Here is a 15129-nt window from a genome sequence, read left to right as displayed (position 1 = left end):
TCTCAATTTCCATTATCTTAATTTCATGTTTCTTGATTGATCATTCTTAATTTGTATGTTATAATCGCCATTTTCCTTATTTCTTATTTCTTAATCTTAACATGTCTTAATTTCCCCTCTATTAATTTCTCGTTTTTTTAATATTGTTACTTAATTTATAATTCTTAATTGTGTTTCTCTTAATTGCTTTTCAAAACTCCAAATGCTGAAGTAGTTATGGTTTGGAAAGATTTTAATTATATATTTGTGGTTTTTAAAAAACTTTAAGTTTTTTAGAACTTTAATGTTTTAATTGTGTTTGTGGTTTTTCTAAAAGTATTATGAAAATGGAAATGAATAGGAACCAAGTCTCGAAGTGATGACAACCCAACCCATGCTCCATAATCTTTTGATCCCGAAGAGAAAGCTGTCCAAGAACTTGGTGAACCCTTTGAACTTAAAATCCATTTCAACCCAAATCCTTAGATTTATTAGGAAATCCTACTCTTGCATTAGAAAAGCCAAAGGAGAAATGAACTCAAGGTAAAAGTCAAATTCATTTCCATTCAATATCATTTAGCTAGATGCAAAAAATCCTAGACAAGAGGCTGAGATAAGATGGGAATCAATGTGCCGATGAACCTGATGGGGTGATCACCATTAGTTCTAAGTCTTATTAAATTTCATTCATTTACTCTCAAGTACCTATTTCTTTGCTTCACACTTGTGCCTAGAAGGCCAAGGTGCTCCAGAGAGAGAGACAAATATGGAGAACCTAGTTTTAAATTGATCTTTTCCTTGAATTCCTAGATCCTAAGGTAGAAAATATGATCCGCAGACCATAGAAAACAACTTTAGAGTAACCCACTTCCATCTCTAGAGACCATACTAGCTTAGTACACAATAGACCATAGTGGACCATAGTTAGTTTAGGTTAATCCAGCCAAATATTCCCTAAATCCCATAAATCCAAAGCTTAGGAAATCCAATTGCTAAAAAAAAAAAAGCAGGTTTTACAGTGAATTGGTTGCAAAATATTTCAGAAACTGTACGTGATTTTTATTAGAAATAGCAAGTAAATATCATTAGAAATAGCAACTAAGCTTATCTAACTAGTTGATTGCGCCACAAAATACGGCACAGGAATGGGAAATCTAGCGCCACGAGGTGCAGTGCAGCCACATGTTAGCTCGGGAGTGGCTCAGATTAGCCGCCTTCTAATTTTTGACTACATTTTACATATAAATAGACCTCTTTTTTACCCTCTCATGATCGAATTGCCAAACAGCCCGACATCTAAAAGCCATTAGAAGATTTCAAACCCTAAAAACCTAATCCAGCATAAACCCTAATTTAGGAAACTTAATGAAATCTTTAGAGCGGAATGACGAAACATGATTCGTGCAGCCGGTTGCACCTTAAATAGTTGGGATAAGGTTCAAGTGATGATGCGGTTGCACCTTAAATAGTTGGGATAAAGCTCAAGTGATGATGATTTACGCAACCGACTTTAAATAATTGAGATAAGGTTCAGATGATGATGATGATTTTTTATTCGTAAGAAGTAATTTGATTGAAAACAAAACCTTTTTTTTTTTTTGTGTTAAAAAAATAAACTAGGTATGACCACCCATCCTATGGATTTGGAACATATTTAGAGCACAAATAATTCTTTTATGACCTGAAAGGTGAGAACTTGGTGCCGCATAAAACCCCTAGGGCCCTTGCCAACGCTGCAGTATGGAGGCTGACCTAGAATCTTTTCCCACTAATGCAGTTGTACATCCCAAAATTTTAAATTCACTGATTGAAGGCTCATAACCCTTAAGGCCATAATGCTACCATGACAATATGGGCCATAGTATACTACACTCAAATGGAAAGAATGGAACCTTGCACCTAGTTTCATTTTTAGATGGCCCTTCAACAAATTATATGAATTTGAAATTTGGGACGTGCCATCATCTCGATAAGGCACACATTAAAAAAATATTAAAAAGAAATTTTTAATAAAATATAATGATTAAAATACCTTAAAATTTTTAAGGATATTTTGATCATTTTATTTTATTAAAAATATTTTTATATATATTTTTATAGGTGGGAGTTTAATAGAGGAGCGGATGTCTAAAATTTCGTGTCAAAATAATTTATAAATAAAAAATTAAAAATGAATAGTAGGGAGACGTAACATTATGATTGGATCATCTCAGCCGTCTATTTGGAATGGAAGTTTAGATAAGGGAAGTGTATAAGTTTTATGGCTTATGGAAGCATAAAAAGCTTGCGTGAACCATAGTATATTGGGTGGGTGCGAGATCATGGGCTCCAACACGTTGACACGTGGGTTCACCCCAATTCACCTGAATCCTACACACACTAGTGATTAGACAGTACTCTTACTTTTGATATGTCCCCATCTAAAGTGATCTCAGGGTCATATCCCAAAGGAGGGTGATTTCCTTATTAAGAAAAGAGAAGATGAATTTACAACACTAAAACAGTGGCTTTAATGAAAAGATGAGATCATCACAAGTTGGTACTTGTTAAATGCAAGATCTATACTGTACCAACTTTAACAATATTGTTAATCGATATACTTTTTCAATTATTTCATAGATTAAAGTTCATAGGTTTGGGTGCCAGTCCTGTTTTAATTACATAATTCATTACCATGGTTCCCCATCACGAGACAAGGATGGGGAGACCGGGGAGACAAACCCTTTGCCCTGTAGTGGCCTTTGAGGGGCACTAAGGAACCAAGCCATTGGCCAAGAAACCCTAATTTAAGAATAACATCTTTTTTAAAAGAGAGGAAAGTTGGAAAAATAAAGAGAAAGGGGGAAGGAAATAAAGTATGGGGCATTGAAAGCAACACCGAACCAAACCCATGGCTAGGAAACTGTAATCTAGTTTAGGTCATTATTCTGGATGGAAAAAGAGAGAGAAGCAAAAGATAGGAATGCTGCATTCATTATTCACTCACAATAAATATGCCACCTCGTTTGAAAAAAGTTGTAAAAAAAAAGAGAAAGGGGGAAGCTAATAAAGTATGGGGCGTTGAAAGCAACACTGAACCAAACCCATGGCTAGGAAAATCTAGATAATCTAGGGTAACTTATTATTATTCTACATCGAAAAAGAGAGAGAAACAAAAGACTGCAATGCATTATTCACTCGCAATAAATATGCCACCTCATTTGGAAGTGCAAGACATTGACCAATAAATATGTCATGCTTAGCTTCATTTTTAGAGAGATTTCATAAGAATTGTAATGCATTTTAAATATTAGAGAGAGATGGAAAGGCACCCAAAGTGAGAGAGAGAGAGAAAGAGGGGTAGGGAATGGTCATACCTACTTTGGTCGAGAGAGATTCATGAAGGGCCACCCAATTGGGATGAAAGAGAGAGAGCCACTCTTACTTGATTAGAGAGAGAGAGAGATGCACCATCCTCACTTGATTAGAGAGACAGAAGGGCCACTCCCACTTGTTTGTGTGTATGCGCGTGAGAGAGGGGCACTCTTTCTTGATTATGTGTGTGTGTGAGAGAGGGGCACTCTTTCTTGATTGTGTGTGTGTGTGAGAGAGGGGCACTCTTTCTTGATTGTGTGTGTGTGTGCGAGAGAGAAGGGCTCTCACTTATTGATGGGAGACAAAATTCCTCCAACTCCATTTCCTTATGAAATGGAAGGTGGGACCCTTAAAACAACTATTTGCCACATACCATCCAAGCCAATCCTTTTCTTTGCCCCTACCTCTAATTGGAACAAGCATTGAAATTCAACAGTGAATGACAATTTGCCCATAAATCCAAACCACATTTGGAGGAAAGGGTAATAGTTAAACACTCACTGATGGAACAACCAAAGTGGTCCACTTATTCCAACACCTGCCCCTTAGGTTCGAAAAGTTTATATAGAGCTGAGGCTTTAAACAATCAAATTAGAGCCTATCTCAAATATTTCACTAGAAGACATTGTTTTGATTCCCAAATATCTTCAAATTGATCATCTCGACATCATGATGCACATACATTAGAAAAAAATAGATTTCAATTTTTGGAAATAGTGTATTTTGTGACGTATTTTTTGACCGTCAATTTTCAAGATTTTCATAGATCTGTCGATCTACACTATTTTTTAAGCTTTAAAATTTATAAATAAAGATGAAAATATATTTTAAAGCTATTACAAAGATTTCGAATATTAGAACCATATTTCTCGACACTATTTGAAGGTAGGCTCTAATTTGATTGTTTAGAACCTAGGCTCTATACAAACCGCACCCTTCTTGCTTTAATCTAAGATTTTTTTTTTTTAGCTTTTTCTTTATTTAATGTACAACTGCTAAGAGTTTTGTTTCACGATAATTTGATTAATTGTAGAAGTTGGTGGGTGAAATAGAGCAGATTGATTTCACAAATACTTTGAAGGAGTAATACATGGATAAATAAATTTTCTATTTTCAGGCATGAAAATTATGACATCACATGATATTATTTTTCCCTTACTAATATAAATTACAATATGCCAAATTTGCAATTTCTAGAGAGAGGCAATTCGAACGAGATAAAGGGTCTGAAAACTATATGCAAAATTGCGTACCTGATTATTTGAGCTCAGTTACATTACTTTTATTATTCTATTCTGCTCTATCAACGATCATACTCTTAGTAAGACCATAATCTATATATCTTTTCTCACTACTTTCATCTGTCCTTTTAGTCATTTTCTTGCCCTTTTAGAGCCTTCTTCTTGCCCTTTTAGAGCTTTCTATAGAACTAAATTGCACCTTCTAATCCGTGTTGTATTGGGCTTATGTTGCATGTGGCCAACCCACCTAAGTCTATTTTCCCTCATCTTATCTCATTATTGAAGCCACACCTAAGTTCTCTCGAATGTATTTGTTTCTTATCATGTCACTTATCCATCTCATCATCATCATCTCAGCTACACTCATCTTATGAGTATATTGTTTTTTGACCGTCCAACATGTCGTCCCATAAAACAAAGCTAGTATGACAAACTGTTCTATAGAATTTCCCTTTCAGATTCATTGGTATGTGGCAATCACAAAAAATTCCTGTTGTATATCTCCACTTCACCCACTCATCTTTAATCTTACATGAGACATCTTCCTCAATTTCTCTATTTTCTTGGATTATTGGTCCAAGATATAAGAAATAGTTTCTTTTATATATTTCTTTGCCATTGATCTTAACTACTTCTTCGTTTCTACTTCAATTATTGATAAACTTGTATTTCATATATTCTATCTCAGTTCGGTTAGTTTTAAAAGCTTTAGATTTTAGAGTATCCCTCCAAAGTTTTAACTTTATATTGACGTTGCTTCTAGTCTCATCGATCAAAATTATGTCATCTTCGAACAATATACACTATGGTATCTCATCTTGTAGGCGCTTAGTTAACTCGTTTATAATCAAAACAAAGAGATATAGGCTCAACGCTGACCCCTGATATGGGCCTATTGTCAATAAAAACTCACTTATCTTTCCACTAGTTTTCCTCACACTAGTTAATACTTCCTCGTGCATATCTCTCATTCTTTTAATCTAGCCTCCGGAGACCACTTTTTTTTTCAACATCTATCAAATTAAATCTCTAGGTATCCTATTGTAGGCTTTCTCTAAATCAATAAAGACCAAGTGAATGTCTTTTTCTTCTCCCTAAATTTCCCAATCAGTTTTTTAATTAGGAAAACGGCCTAAATCATTGACCTTCCTGACATAAAATTGAATTGATTTTTTGATACACCTGTTTCATGTTTTAGTTGTTGTTCGATTACTCTCTCCTACAACTTCATAGTGTAGTTCATAACAATGAGTCCATATATAGAGAAAAAAAGTGTCTTTTCACCTTCACCCAAAATCCATCTATTTAATGCACTTGAAAAACCGAAGAGTTCCAACTCTTGTTTGTCAATTTCAATAGTCAAAAAAGGGGTTCATCATTTACAAATGGGAAAAGTTTATATAGAGCTGAGGCTCTAAACAATCAAATTTGAGCTTACCTCAAAACTTTCACCAGTAGAGGTTGTTTCGATGCCCAAATATCTTCAAATTAATCATCTCGATATCAAGATGTATGGATATGAGAAAAAAATGCACTGCATGTTTTGAAAATATTATATTTTGTAACGCATTTTTGGACCATCAATTTTCAAGATTTTCAAGTTTTCATAGATATGTGGATCTACACTATTTTGTAAGCTTTAAATTTATAAATAAATATGAAAATATATTTGAAAGCTATCACAAGGACTTTTAATATTGAAACCATATTTCTTGATACTATTTGAAGGTAAGCTCTAATTTGATTGTTTAGCGCCTAGGCTCTATACAAAAGGCACCCTTTACAAATTCGTATGAAACTGAATATTCAATAGTAGTGACATTGTTTCTTGGCGACTTTTCGGATTCCAAATGGTGATCAATTGTACATGTGATTTGCTATTTGTCCGCCTAAACAAGCAATGTAGAGGCTCAGACGACAAACAACTAAAAAAAGACACTCTTCGAACAAGCGAGTGTGTAAAAACTATGACGAGCCATGAGCACACATGGTTAAGAGAGGTGAAAATGTACCTCAAGCCCCTTAACCTAAACAAGTGCAAGCCTTCCTCTCATCTTGCTTCTCCGGACATATTAAAAGAGCGTATCTTCATATTTAAGCATTATTGGTATCTTCATATCTAACCATTATTTTTTCTTCTTCATTCTCCAACGGAGGACTACAAATCCAATACTTCCTCATGCATACAATGTTAAATTTTCTAAAAGTTAAAATTTTTTAAACGACTTTATTTTAAAATATGGAAAAGTTTATATAGAGCCAAGGATCAAATTAGAGTCTACCTCAAAAATTTCACTAGAAGAGGTTGTTTTGATGTCTAAATATCTTCAAGTTGATCATCTTGATATGAAAATACATGGACATGAGAAATAAAAAGGATTTCAAGTTTTAGAAGCAGTATATTTTATAACACATTTTTGGACCGTATATTTTCGAGTTTTCATAGATTTGTCGATCTATGCTATTTTTGAAGGTTTAAACTTCATAAATAAAGCTGAAAATATATTCTAAGGCTATCATAAAGATTTCCAGTATTGAAACCACATTTCTCGACACTATTCGAAGGTAGGCTCTAATTTGATTGTTTAGAGCCTAGGCTCCATATAAACCGCACATTTTAAAATAACCCCTAATATTTATGGGAAACAAAAATTATAAGTAGTTCAAATAGTCATTTTCAAAAGAAAATATAATGCTATTTGAAAATGCGAGACTTATGACTTTTTAGATCAATTTGATAAAATACAAGCAATAATTAAAGACTAATTATAAATGTAAATTAGTTTAGAAACATATACAAATATACTATTTACTTTTGGTACAAGAAGGTCACAATCGCTCTTATCCACTAGATTTCAAATTGGATCATTGAAAGAGTGTTATTAACTTAACTCAAAAATTTTTTAAAAAATTCTTGACTCTTGTAACAGGCCTAAATCATCTAATTTACATCTTGGTCGGGAGTAATTCGACTCGGTAACTTTGTATAAATGGTGGCATGGTATACAATTCCAATTAATGTTCCATAAAGCTTCTCACGAATCTAGGTTCTAAGGAAGTCAAATGCAAGAGGATAGGGGTCCTTGAATTTTTTGAATGAAGGGCATTTTAGAGAGGAGAGAGAGTTTATTTACGAATTTTAGTCCCATGATTTCACTTGGTTTCCATAGTCAATAGAAGGGGGAGAGAGTTGACTGATCCAGGTCTTCCATGATTTCACCTGGTTTCCATGGTCATTGGAAACAAACAGTGAAACACAGCTTCACCTGGTTTCCATGGTTGTTGGAAGCAAACAGTGAAACACAGCGGCAGTCACTCACCAATTACGACGATGAGAGAGAGAGACTGCACTTTCCTCTGTTTCACAAAAACTTTCCCTGTGAACCAAAACAAAAAAGCATCCCTCCTTTCCTTTTTTTCCATCCCTCCAAAACCCAAGAAAAAGAAAAAAAAAACGGATAAAAGAGAGGTCATTAACTCTGCAATTCTCATATTTATAACGGGCAAAAGCAGTACATGGGTCGTTTTTCTTCGATATGAACCTCAGGTAGGTACCCCAGATTACATAACCCCTCGTAGATAGAGAGAGAAAGAGGGGTAGATAGAGAAAGATGAATAGTGAGAGAGAGAGGGGTTTGATTATATGTAACAGATGCCTAGGCAGCAGCAACTGTTTCGCCATTGCTCGAAGCTTCAGCTGCAGAAGATGGAGCTTCATTTTTCATGGAGGAGAGAGCGCATTTCTCCTTTCTCTCGTCAATGTTCATTTGTTGTTGCCTACACTCTAAACTACAAAAGGCACTATCACCCCTGCAAAAAATACCAAGACATCAACAATCAAAAGCCTGAAAGTATTGTTTATTTAGTTATTTATAATATCATAGAAATCTACTGAAAGTAGAAAAATGAAATGGTATTTTAAGGATCTGTACTAAAAAAACCCAGAGCAATTTGTCATCGAAAAGTTGCAACGTTTACCAGCTTAAACTCTCTCTCATTTGTCAAAAAAAAAAATCTCTCTATCTCTCTCTCTGGGCAGAACAGTGATTTAGCAAAACCCAAATCAATTTCTGAACTCTCTCTCTCTCTCTCTCTGGCCAGAGCAAAGATTTAGCAAAACCCAAATCAATTTCTGGACTCTCTCTCTCTCTCTCTCTGAGGAACCAAAACACCAACTCTCTCTCTCTCTCTCTCTCTCTCTCTAACAAAGTATCACATGTGAACCTTCTGAATCCAATCCAGTTTTCATTGGAAAAAAAAAAACCAAAAAAAAGTAACCTTTTATGACAAACGCCACACACATAAAGACCCTAAACTCAGAGTCCAAAACCCTAAGTCTTAAACTATGATACAAAGCTATAAAGTTGTAAATTTTCAGCTCCCAATCTCAACAATAACCAGATAAAAACCAATCAACAAAAAATCATAATTTTGAAACAACAAAGTATTCAAAGAGAATAGGGAAGAGAAATTACCTGTACATGTATATGTCTCTTCCAGGTCCCAATCTACGTTTACAAAGTGTACAACACTGCAAGAAATGGGCCGTCTCGATAAAATTACCCGAAAATCTACGGTGGTTCCTAGGTGAAGCGATCGCCGGATAGCGTGCACCCTCAAATAGCTCCGGCACATGAATCGGACCGTCCGCATCGCTCGGAGGAACCTCCGAGCCAATATCAACCGTAAATTCGGTCATGCTCGTCGTTCTTTTTACCGGACGAGGCCTCTTTCCGAGCAACATATCCCGAGAAAACAAAAAACCACAAAACCCTTACTAACGCAAGGAAAAAATAGAACTTCAAAAAAACGTCAGCCTTAGCCTTAGCCTTAGCCTTCGGCCGGAAAATCAAATTACCGGGGAGAAAAACGTTTCCGGCGAGATTTTCAGTGGCGAAGAGGGGAAGGGTCTCGAGCGAGGGTATGAAGAGGCCTTGATAAACAGAAGGGGAGGAATCTAGTAGTCAAATCTGGGCCGTTGGATTATGGGTCCCATTACACGTCAGATTAATCTCTTTTCTCGAGGCAAATTCATCACTCCCACCACTTGGGGTCCGTACAGGTGGCAGCACACATGCGACCGGTTGGGCCGGTTATTGGAGGGCGTCAAAGCAGGTGTCGAGTTGCTTGCATAATTGGGTGTCAATTATTGAGGGACCCACTCAAAATTAAAAGGGCCTAAAATATTTAAAGTGACGGTGACGCATTGGTTGGACGCATGACGTCAGCCCTAGCATGTGAGTGGGGGCAGCGCGAACGAGCTACCGTCTCTCCCGGTTTTCCAAATCTATGATTAGTTATTTATGATGGGATTTCACGTAAGGTTGCGACCTTATATTGTAGAAATAAAGAGCACCACAAAACATGGTAGAAAAGAGCGTTCTGGAGGTTAGAAAGCCTTCTAATTGATCAATTCACCCTCGAGATATATAAGCATTAAAAAAAAAAAAAAAATTATAAGTTTAACAATAGTGTATCTTGCAACAAATTATTTGAATAGTCTATTTTCAATTGTTTACCGATATGTTCAATATATACCATTTTCTTTAATTTTCAATTTTATAACTAGGGTCCAATATAGATTTTCAAGCTATGGTAAGGTTTCTGATACCAAGGCTGCATCTCCAGACAAAATTGAGAAGTGTACCCTATTTCTATAGTATAAGGAGGCAAATCAATGAAAATCTAACCAGCTAAAGTTTGCATAAAGTGGTATTATATAATAGAACTCCTATCATAACCTATCATAATGTGCATTAATTTTAAATTTTTTTTTTTTTATATTTATATATCTCGAGAACAAGATGATCAATTAGAAGGTTTTCTAATTTTAAGACACTATTTTTTTACGTGATTGTTGAGGCGCACATTACTTGTATAGTATAGAGTTTTGCAATTTTATATAAAATGTCGTTTCTTATTAAGGTTTTAGTTTTTGACCTGCGCTTAAAAAGAAAAAGTTTATATAAAGCATCAACTTTTTATCATTAAAGTAAAGTGCATATCAAAATTCCTCTAAAAGAGAGTATTTCCATGTTGGAAAACTCTCCAATTAATCATCTCAACATCGAAATATATAAATATAGAGAAAAAACTGTCATAATGCATATTGTAACAGATTATCTGGGTAGTCTATTTTTAATATTATCAAGTGTTTATAGATCTACTTGATCTATACCATTTTTGAAAATCTAAATTTTATAACAAGGGATATAGATATATTTTCGAGCCTCAAAAGATTTTCGATACCAAAGCTACATCTCCAAACAAAATTTAGAGGTGTGCCTTACTTCTACAATATAAAGAGGGTGAGTGCTCCTGGGCAATGGAGGATTTTAGTTTATAGCATATTGGTCAGGGTGGCGGGTGCTACAACCGCGTCTTGAATTCTACTCCTATCATAGGCAGATGACCCTTTCTCGGCTCATCTACCCAAACACAACAAAAAAGAAAACGGAAGGCACTTTTTATAAACCTCACCTTATTAAAACTAAAATAATGATTTGATTTTCAAATCTAAAATTATTATTTGATTTTTTTAGAGACCGAATCCCACAAGGAGAACCACACCGATTTGCCAATCCGATCGCCCCGTTTTTGAAACACTCGTGGTACTAAGGAATAGGAGTTCAAATGCATCACTTAGTAATGAAAAAAAAAAAAAGTAGTTGGATTCTCTTCCTTGGAAATTCAAGTCAGAATCATCGATTCAGAGCATATAACTAATAAAGAAAAAAATAGGGAGAATTGAGGTGATGTCGGGGTTCTTCAAACAAAAATCACCCACCTTTTGATCTCGATCTGACTTCGATTTACATTTTTTTACTTGTTTGGGTTATTGAAATTTAAGGGCATGAAAAGCAAAATAAATACCGTTCTTCTCACTATACAAGTAAGAAGGGAAAAAAAAAGAAAAACAAAAGAAAAGAGAAAAATGAAAAAAAAAAAAAAGAAAGAATGGAAAAAAGAGATGCTAAATCATGCGTCACCCCCAAGTCCCAACAACCAACCAGTTTGTAGCTTTTAATGCTTTTTTTTATCTTTTAATGTTGTTTTCCTTTTTCCTGTACCTTCTCTGTAAAATGAGAGGTAGAGTGAGAAACCACTATAAGGAAATGATTGGAATTTGTTTTATTTCTAGAGAAAGCCTAAACTGCCCTCCATTTGTAATAAGAGTGGGGTTTGCATAGAGCTGAGGCTCCAAACGATCAAATTAGAGGCTATATTTAAAGGTTGTGGTTTGTATAGAGCCTAAGCTCTAAACAATCGAATTAGAGCCGCACCTTCAAATAGTATCGAGAAATATGATTTCAATGCTAAAAATCTTTGTGATAGACTTAAAATATATTTTTATCTTTATTTATAAAATTTAAAGCTTAAAAAATAGTGCAGATCGACATATCTATGAAAACTTGAAAATCTTGAAAATTGACGATCGAAAAATTCATTACAAAATACACTATTTCCAAAGCTTGAAATCCATTTTTTTCTCATCTCCATACTTCTTGATGTCGAGCCGATCAATTTGAGGCATCAAAACAACCTCTTCCATTGAGATTTTTGAGGTAGGCTCTAATTTGATTGATTAAAACCTCGGCTCTATTTAAGCTTTTTCCATATTTAAATGGTTTCAATACTGAAAATATTTGTGATAGCCTTAAAATATATTTTTATATTTAATTATAAAATTTAAAGCTTAAAAAAGACGGTAGATCGAACAGATCTATGACAACTTCAAAATCTTAAAAATTGACGGTCCAAAAACACGTTGCAAGATGCACTATTTCCAAAACTTGAAATCCATTTTTTCTTTCTAATGTACGTGCATCTTGATGATCAATTTAAAGATATTTGAGGATCAAAACAACCTCTATTAATGAAATTTTTGAGGGGGGCTTAAATTTGAGTGTTTAGAGCGTGGGCTGTATATAAAGAGAGGGTGAGGGTCTGTGACGGAGGGAAGCAGAGTGGCAAAGGCATTAAAATAGCAAGAATAGGTGATTCTCAGAGATATGTGGAAGATACAGTATGACCTCGAATAAAATAAAGTGCAAGGGCATAATGGTCATATCTAAATGTTATTGCCTCTTTCTCTCTCACTCATATCTAGACCTTAAAATGCCCTCTCCTTCTCTCTCTCCACTAACAAATTCCTTGTGTGTTTTGAGTGGGCAGGCATGGAATCTGTGAGAAAAGTGGGGAGAGAGAGAGAGTGGGACATAGAATCTGTGGGCATGAGAGAGAGTGAGAGCCAATGGCGTGGAGCTTTCTGGGCTAGAGAGAGAGAGAGAGAGAGAGAGAGCCAATGGCGTGTAGCTTTTCTGTGTGGTTATTCGATTAGAGAGAGAAGTAAGAAGCCATACAATGTGGCGTTGGAGATTCGATTCATTTCATTTCGCATTGTTTTTTGTTCCCCACCATGGTGAGGCATAAAGGTGCGCCTCTAAAATCTTATTCACATGACTTAGGTGATAACAATAGCCTACTAACATTTCACCTCACTTCATTTCGGGGTGGTCCAGACCCGGGATCAGATTGGTAGATCCGATTTTCTAAATTTTTGACTTAAAAAAGTTAGGTCGAGATCTAAAACCTAGATATGAATACTATTCGGGTTCGAGTCCGGGTCTAGCCAAGCCTGACCCATTGCCGCCCCTAATTTCATTTTCATTTCGCCCCTTATAAGTTTCATATGTCGTTGTGATAACAGTATCGACAATACTAATAGTGAAATTTCATTTCATTCGGTTTGGGTTTTATATCGATAATGAAAGTAGTAATAACCGAGGGTTCAAGTTTCAGTGCCGTGTCCCCTGTGCTTTGTGTTGGGAACGGGGACTCCTCTCCAATCCAGCTCATATACTGCGTGATGAGAGGGACCAATCAAAAAAACAAGAGCAATTTGGACTTCTCCAAAAATTTGGGACCATTTTTGGTAGATATTAAAAAATTTATGATACCCATCCCGAGAAGAGACTATAATAATCATAAATGATGATTAAAACTTTAATGTCCAAGTTCGTGCGAGCCTTTGTTTTTTAAATGTCTGATTGATTAGGAAAAATTTATTTACACGTGTATCGCCATATACAGAATTGGAAGTTGACTACTAAGTCTTGGAAAAAATTCTCCTCCTTTCCCAAATAGTATGGTAAAGAGCAGTTTTTTTTCTTATAGAAAAAAACGTGGCTGAAGGAGATTTGTTACTCCCTAAGAATATCTCTAATCTAATTTCATCTCGAGTTAATACCAATTAGAATCCTAGTGACCTCGCTTTACGGTGGGGAATCATGTTTTAAAACTCAATTATGCAAACAAAGTATCCCTAAATCAATCTGATATTATGGAAAGAGCAACTCGGACTTGTAGTGACATTGCAGTGATTAAAGGAAATGCAACTAGGACAGATATACTCAACATTATCATGAAACTAGGACAGATACCATGAGCTTGAAGGGTATTTGATTATTGAAAAAGTAAGGGTTACCACAAACACATGCGTGTGCCTGAATAAATGGCCTGATAATATTTCCATGAAGCCAGGAAAATACACCATATGCAAGCATGTGCATCCGCGCAAGCATGAGAGAGATTATTTTTTTATTTTGCTTTGCTGCCCAAATATTTACACGCCCTACTAAGGGAATCCTATTATGGGGAGAGAGATGTTCGTCGTCGTTGTCAAAGTTTTTTTTAATTAATTGGAGTTGGCTACAATAATCATGTGATGCTACTCTACTCTATTAAGGGTCATACTTTTAATGAGGTTATAAATTTTCATATATTTTTTCACTATTTTCAAAAATGTCCTGGGCCTATCTTTTACACTCCTTTAGCCTTTTACTTGAATTAACTCACACTACCTAATAGGTGTTATACTGGATTTACGCCACACATGGCGATACCATTTAAGTCTACTCTATATCATCTTATTGCCTATTGCTACTACACTTAAATTTTTTCGAATGTATTTATTTTGAATTCTATCCTTTTTTATCTTATCACTCATCCATATCAACATTCTCATCTCCGCTACACTCATTATATGGATATATTGTTTTTTGACTGCCCAACATTCTGCCACATAGAGCAAAACTGATCTTTCAACTATCCTATAGAACTTGACCCTTAGCTTCATTGGCATGTGGCGATCGCGTAAACTTCATGTTGCACATCTCCAATTCACCCACTGAACTCTAAATCTATGTACAAAATCTTCCTCAATCTCTCAATTTTCCTGTGTTATAGACCAAAGACATCGAAAGTTCGCTCTTTTTGGTATTTTTTGACCGTTAATCTTAACTACTTCCTCGCTTCTGCTCCTATCATTACTAAACTTGCATTTCATATACTATGTCTTAATCTGACTAATTTTAAAACTTTTAGATTCTAAAGAGATATTACTTGACAACAAAGACTTCGTTTTTTGTTTACTGCCCAATTATTTATAAGACGGAATCACCCAAACGAAAAGTGTTTACAAGCCCCCAATAATGGTATCAAGAGAGAGAGAAAAAGAGAGATGCAAAGCTCGTGATTGATTATGTTCACCACC

At 35.2% G+C, this 15129-nt stretch overlaps 1 protein-coding gene across 1 annotated transcript; it reads right to left on the bottom strand.

The window, feature by feature from the left end:
* Positions 1 to 8042: 8042 nt before the first annotated feature.
* Positions 8043 to 9481, bottom strand: LOC18421995 (senescence-associated family protein (DUF581)). The gene is made up of 2 exons (XM_006826918.4): positions 9050 to 9481; positions 8043 to 8384 (listed from the first exon to the last, which is right to left on the bottom strand). The coding sequence occupies exons 1-2, from the start codon at positions 9316 to 9318 to the stop codon at positions 8231 to 8233; spliced, it is 423 nt and encodes a 140-aa protein (XP_006826981.1). The 5' UTR covers positions 9319 to 9481; the 3' UTR covers positions 8043 to 8230.
* Between the last annotated feature and the right edge of the window lie 5648 nt (positions 9482 to 15129).

Source organism: Amborella trichopoda, chromosome 4, assembly GCF_054954075.1.
Source record: "Amborella trichopoda isolate Santa Cruz 75 chromosome 4, AtrichopodaSantaCruz75HAP2 v2.0, whole genome shotgun sequence".
Classification (NCBI taxonomy): domain Eukaryota; kingdom Viridiplantae; phylum Streptophyta; class Magnoliopsida; order Amborellales; family Amborellaceae; genus Amborella; species Amborella trichopoda.
This window is presented reverse-complemented; position numbering and strand designations above follow the sequence as displayed.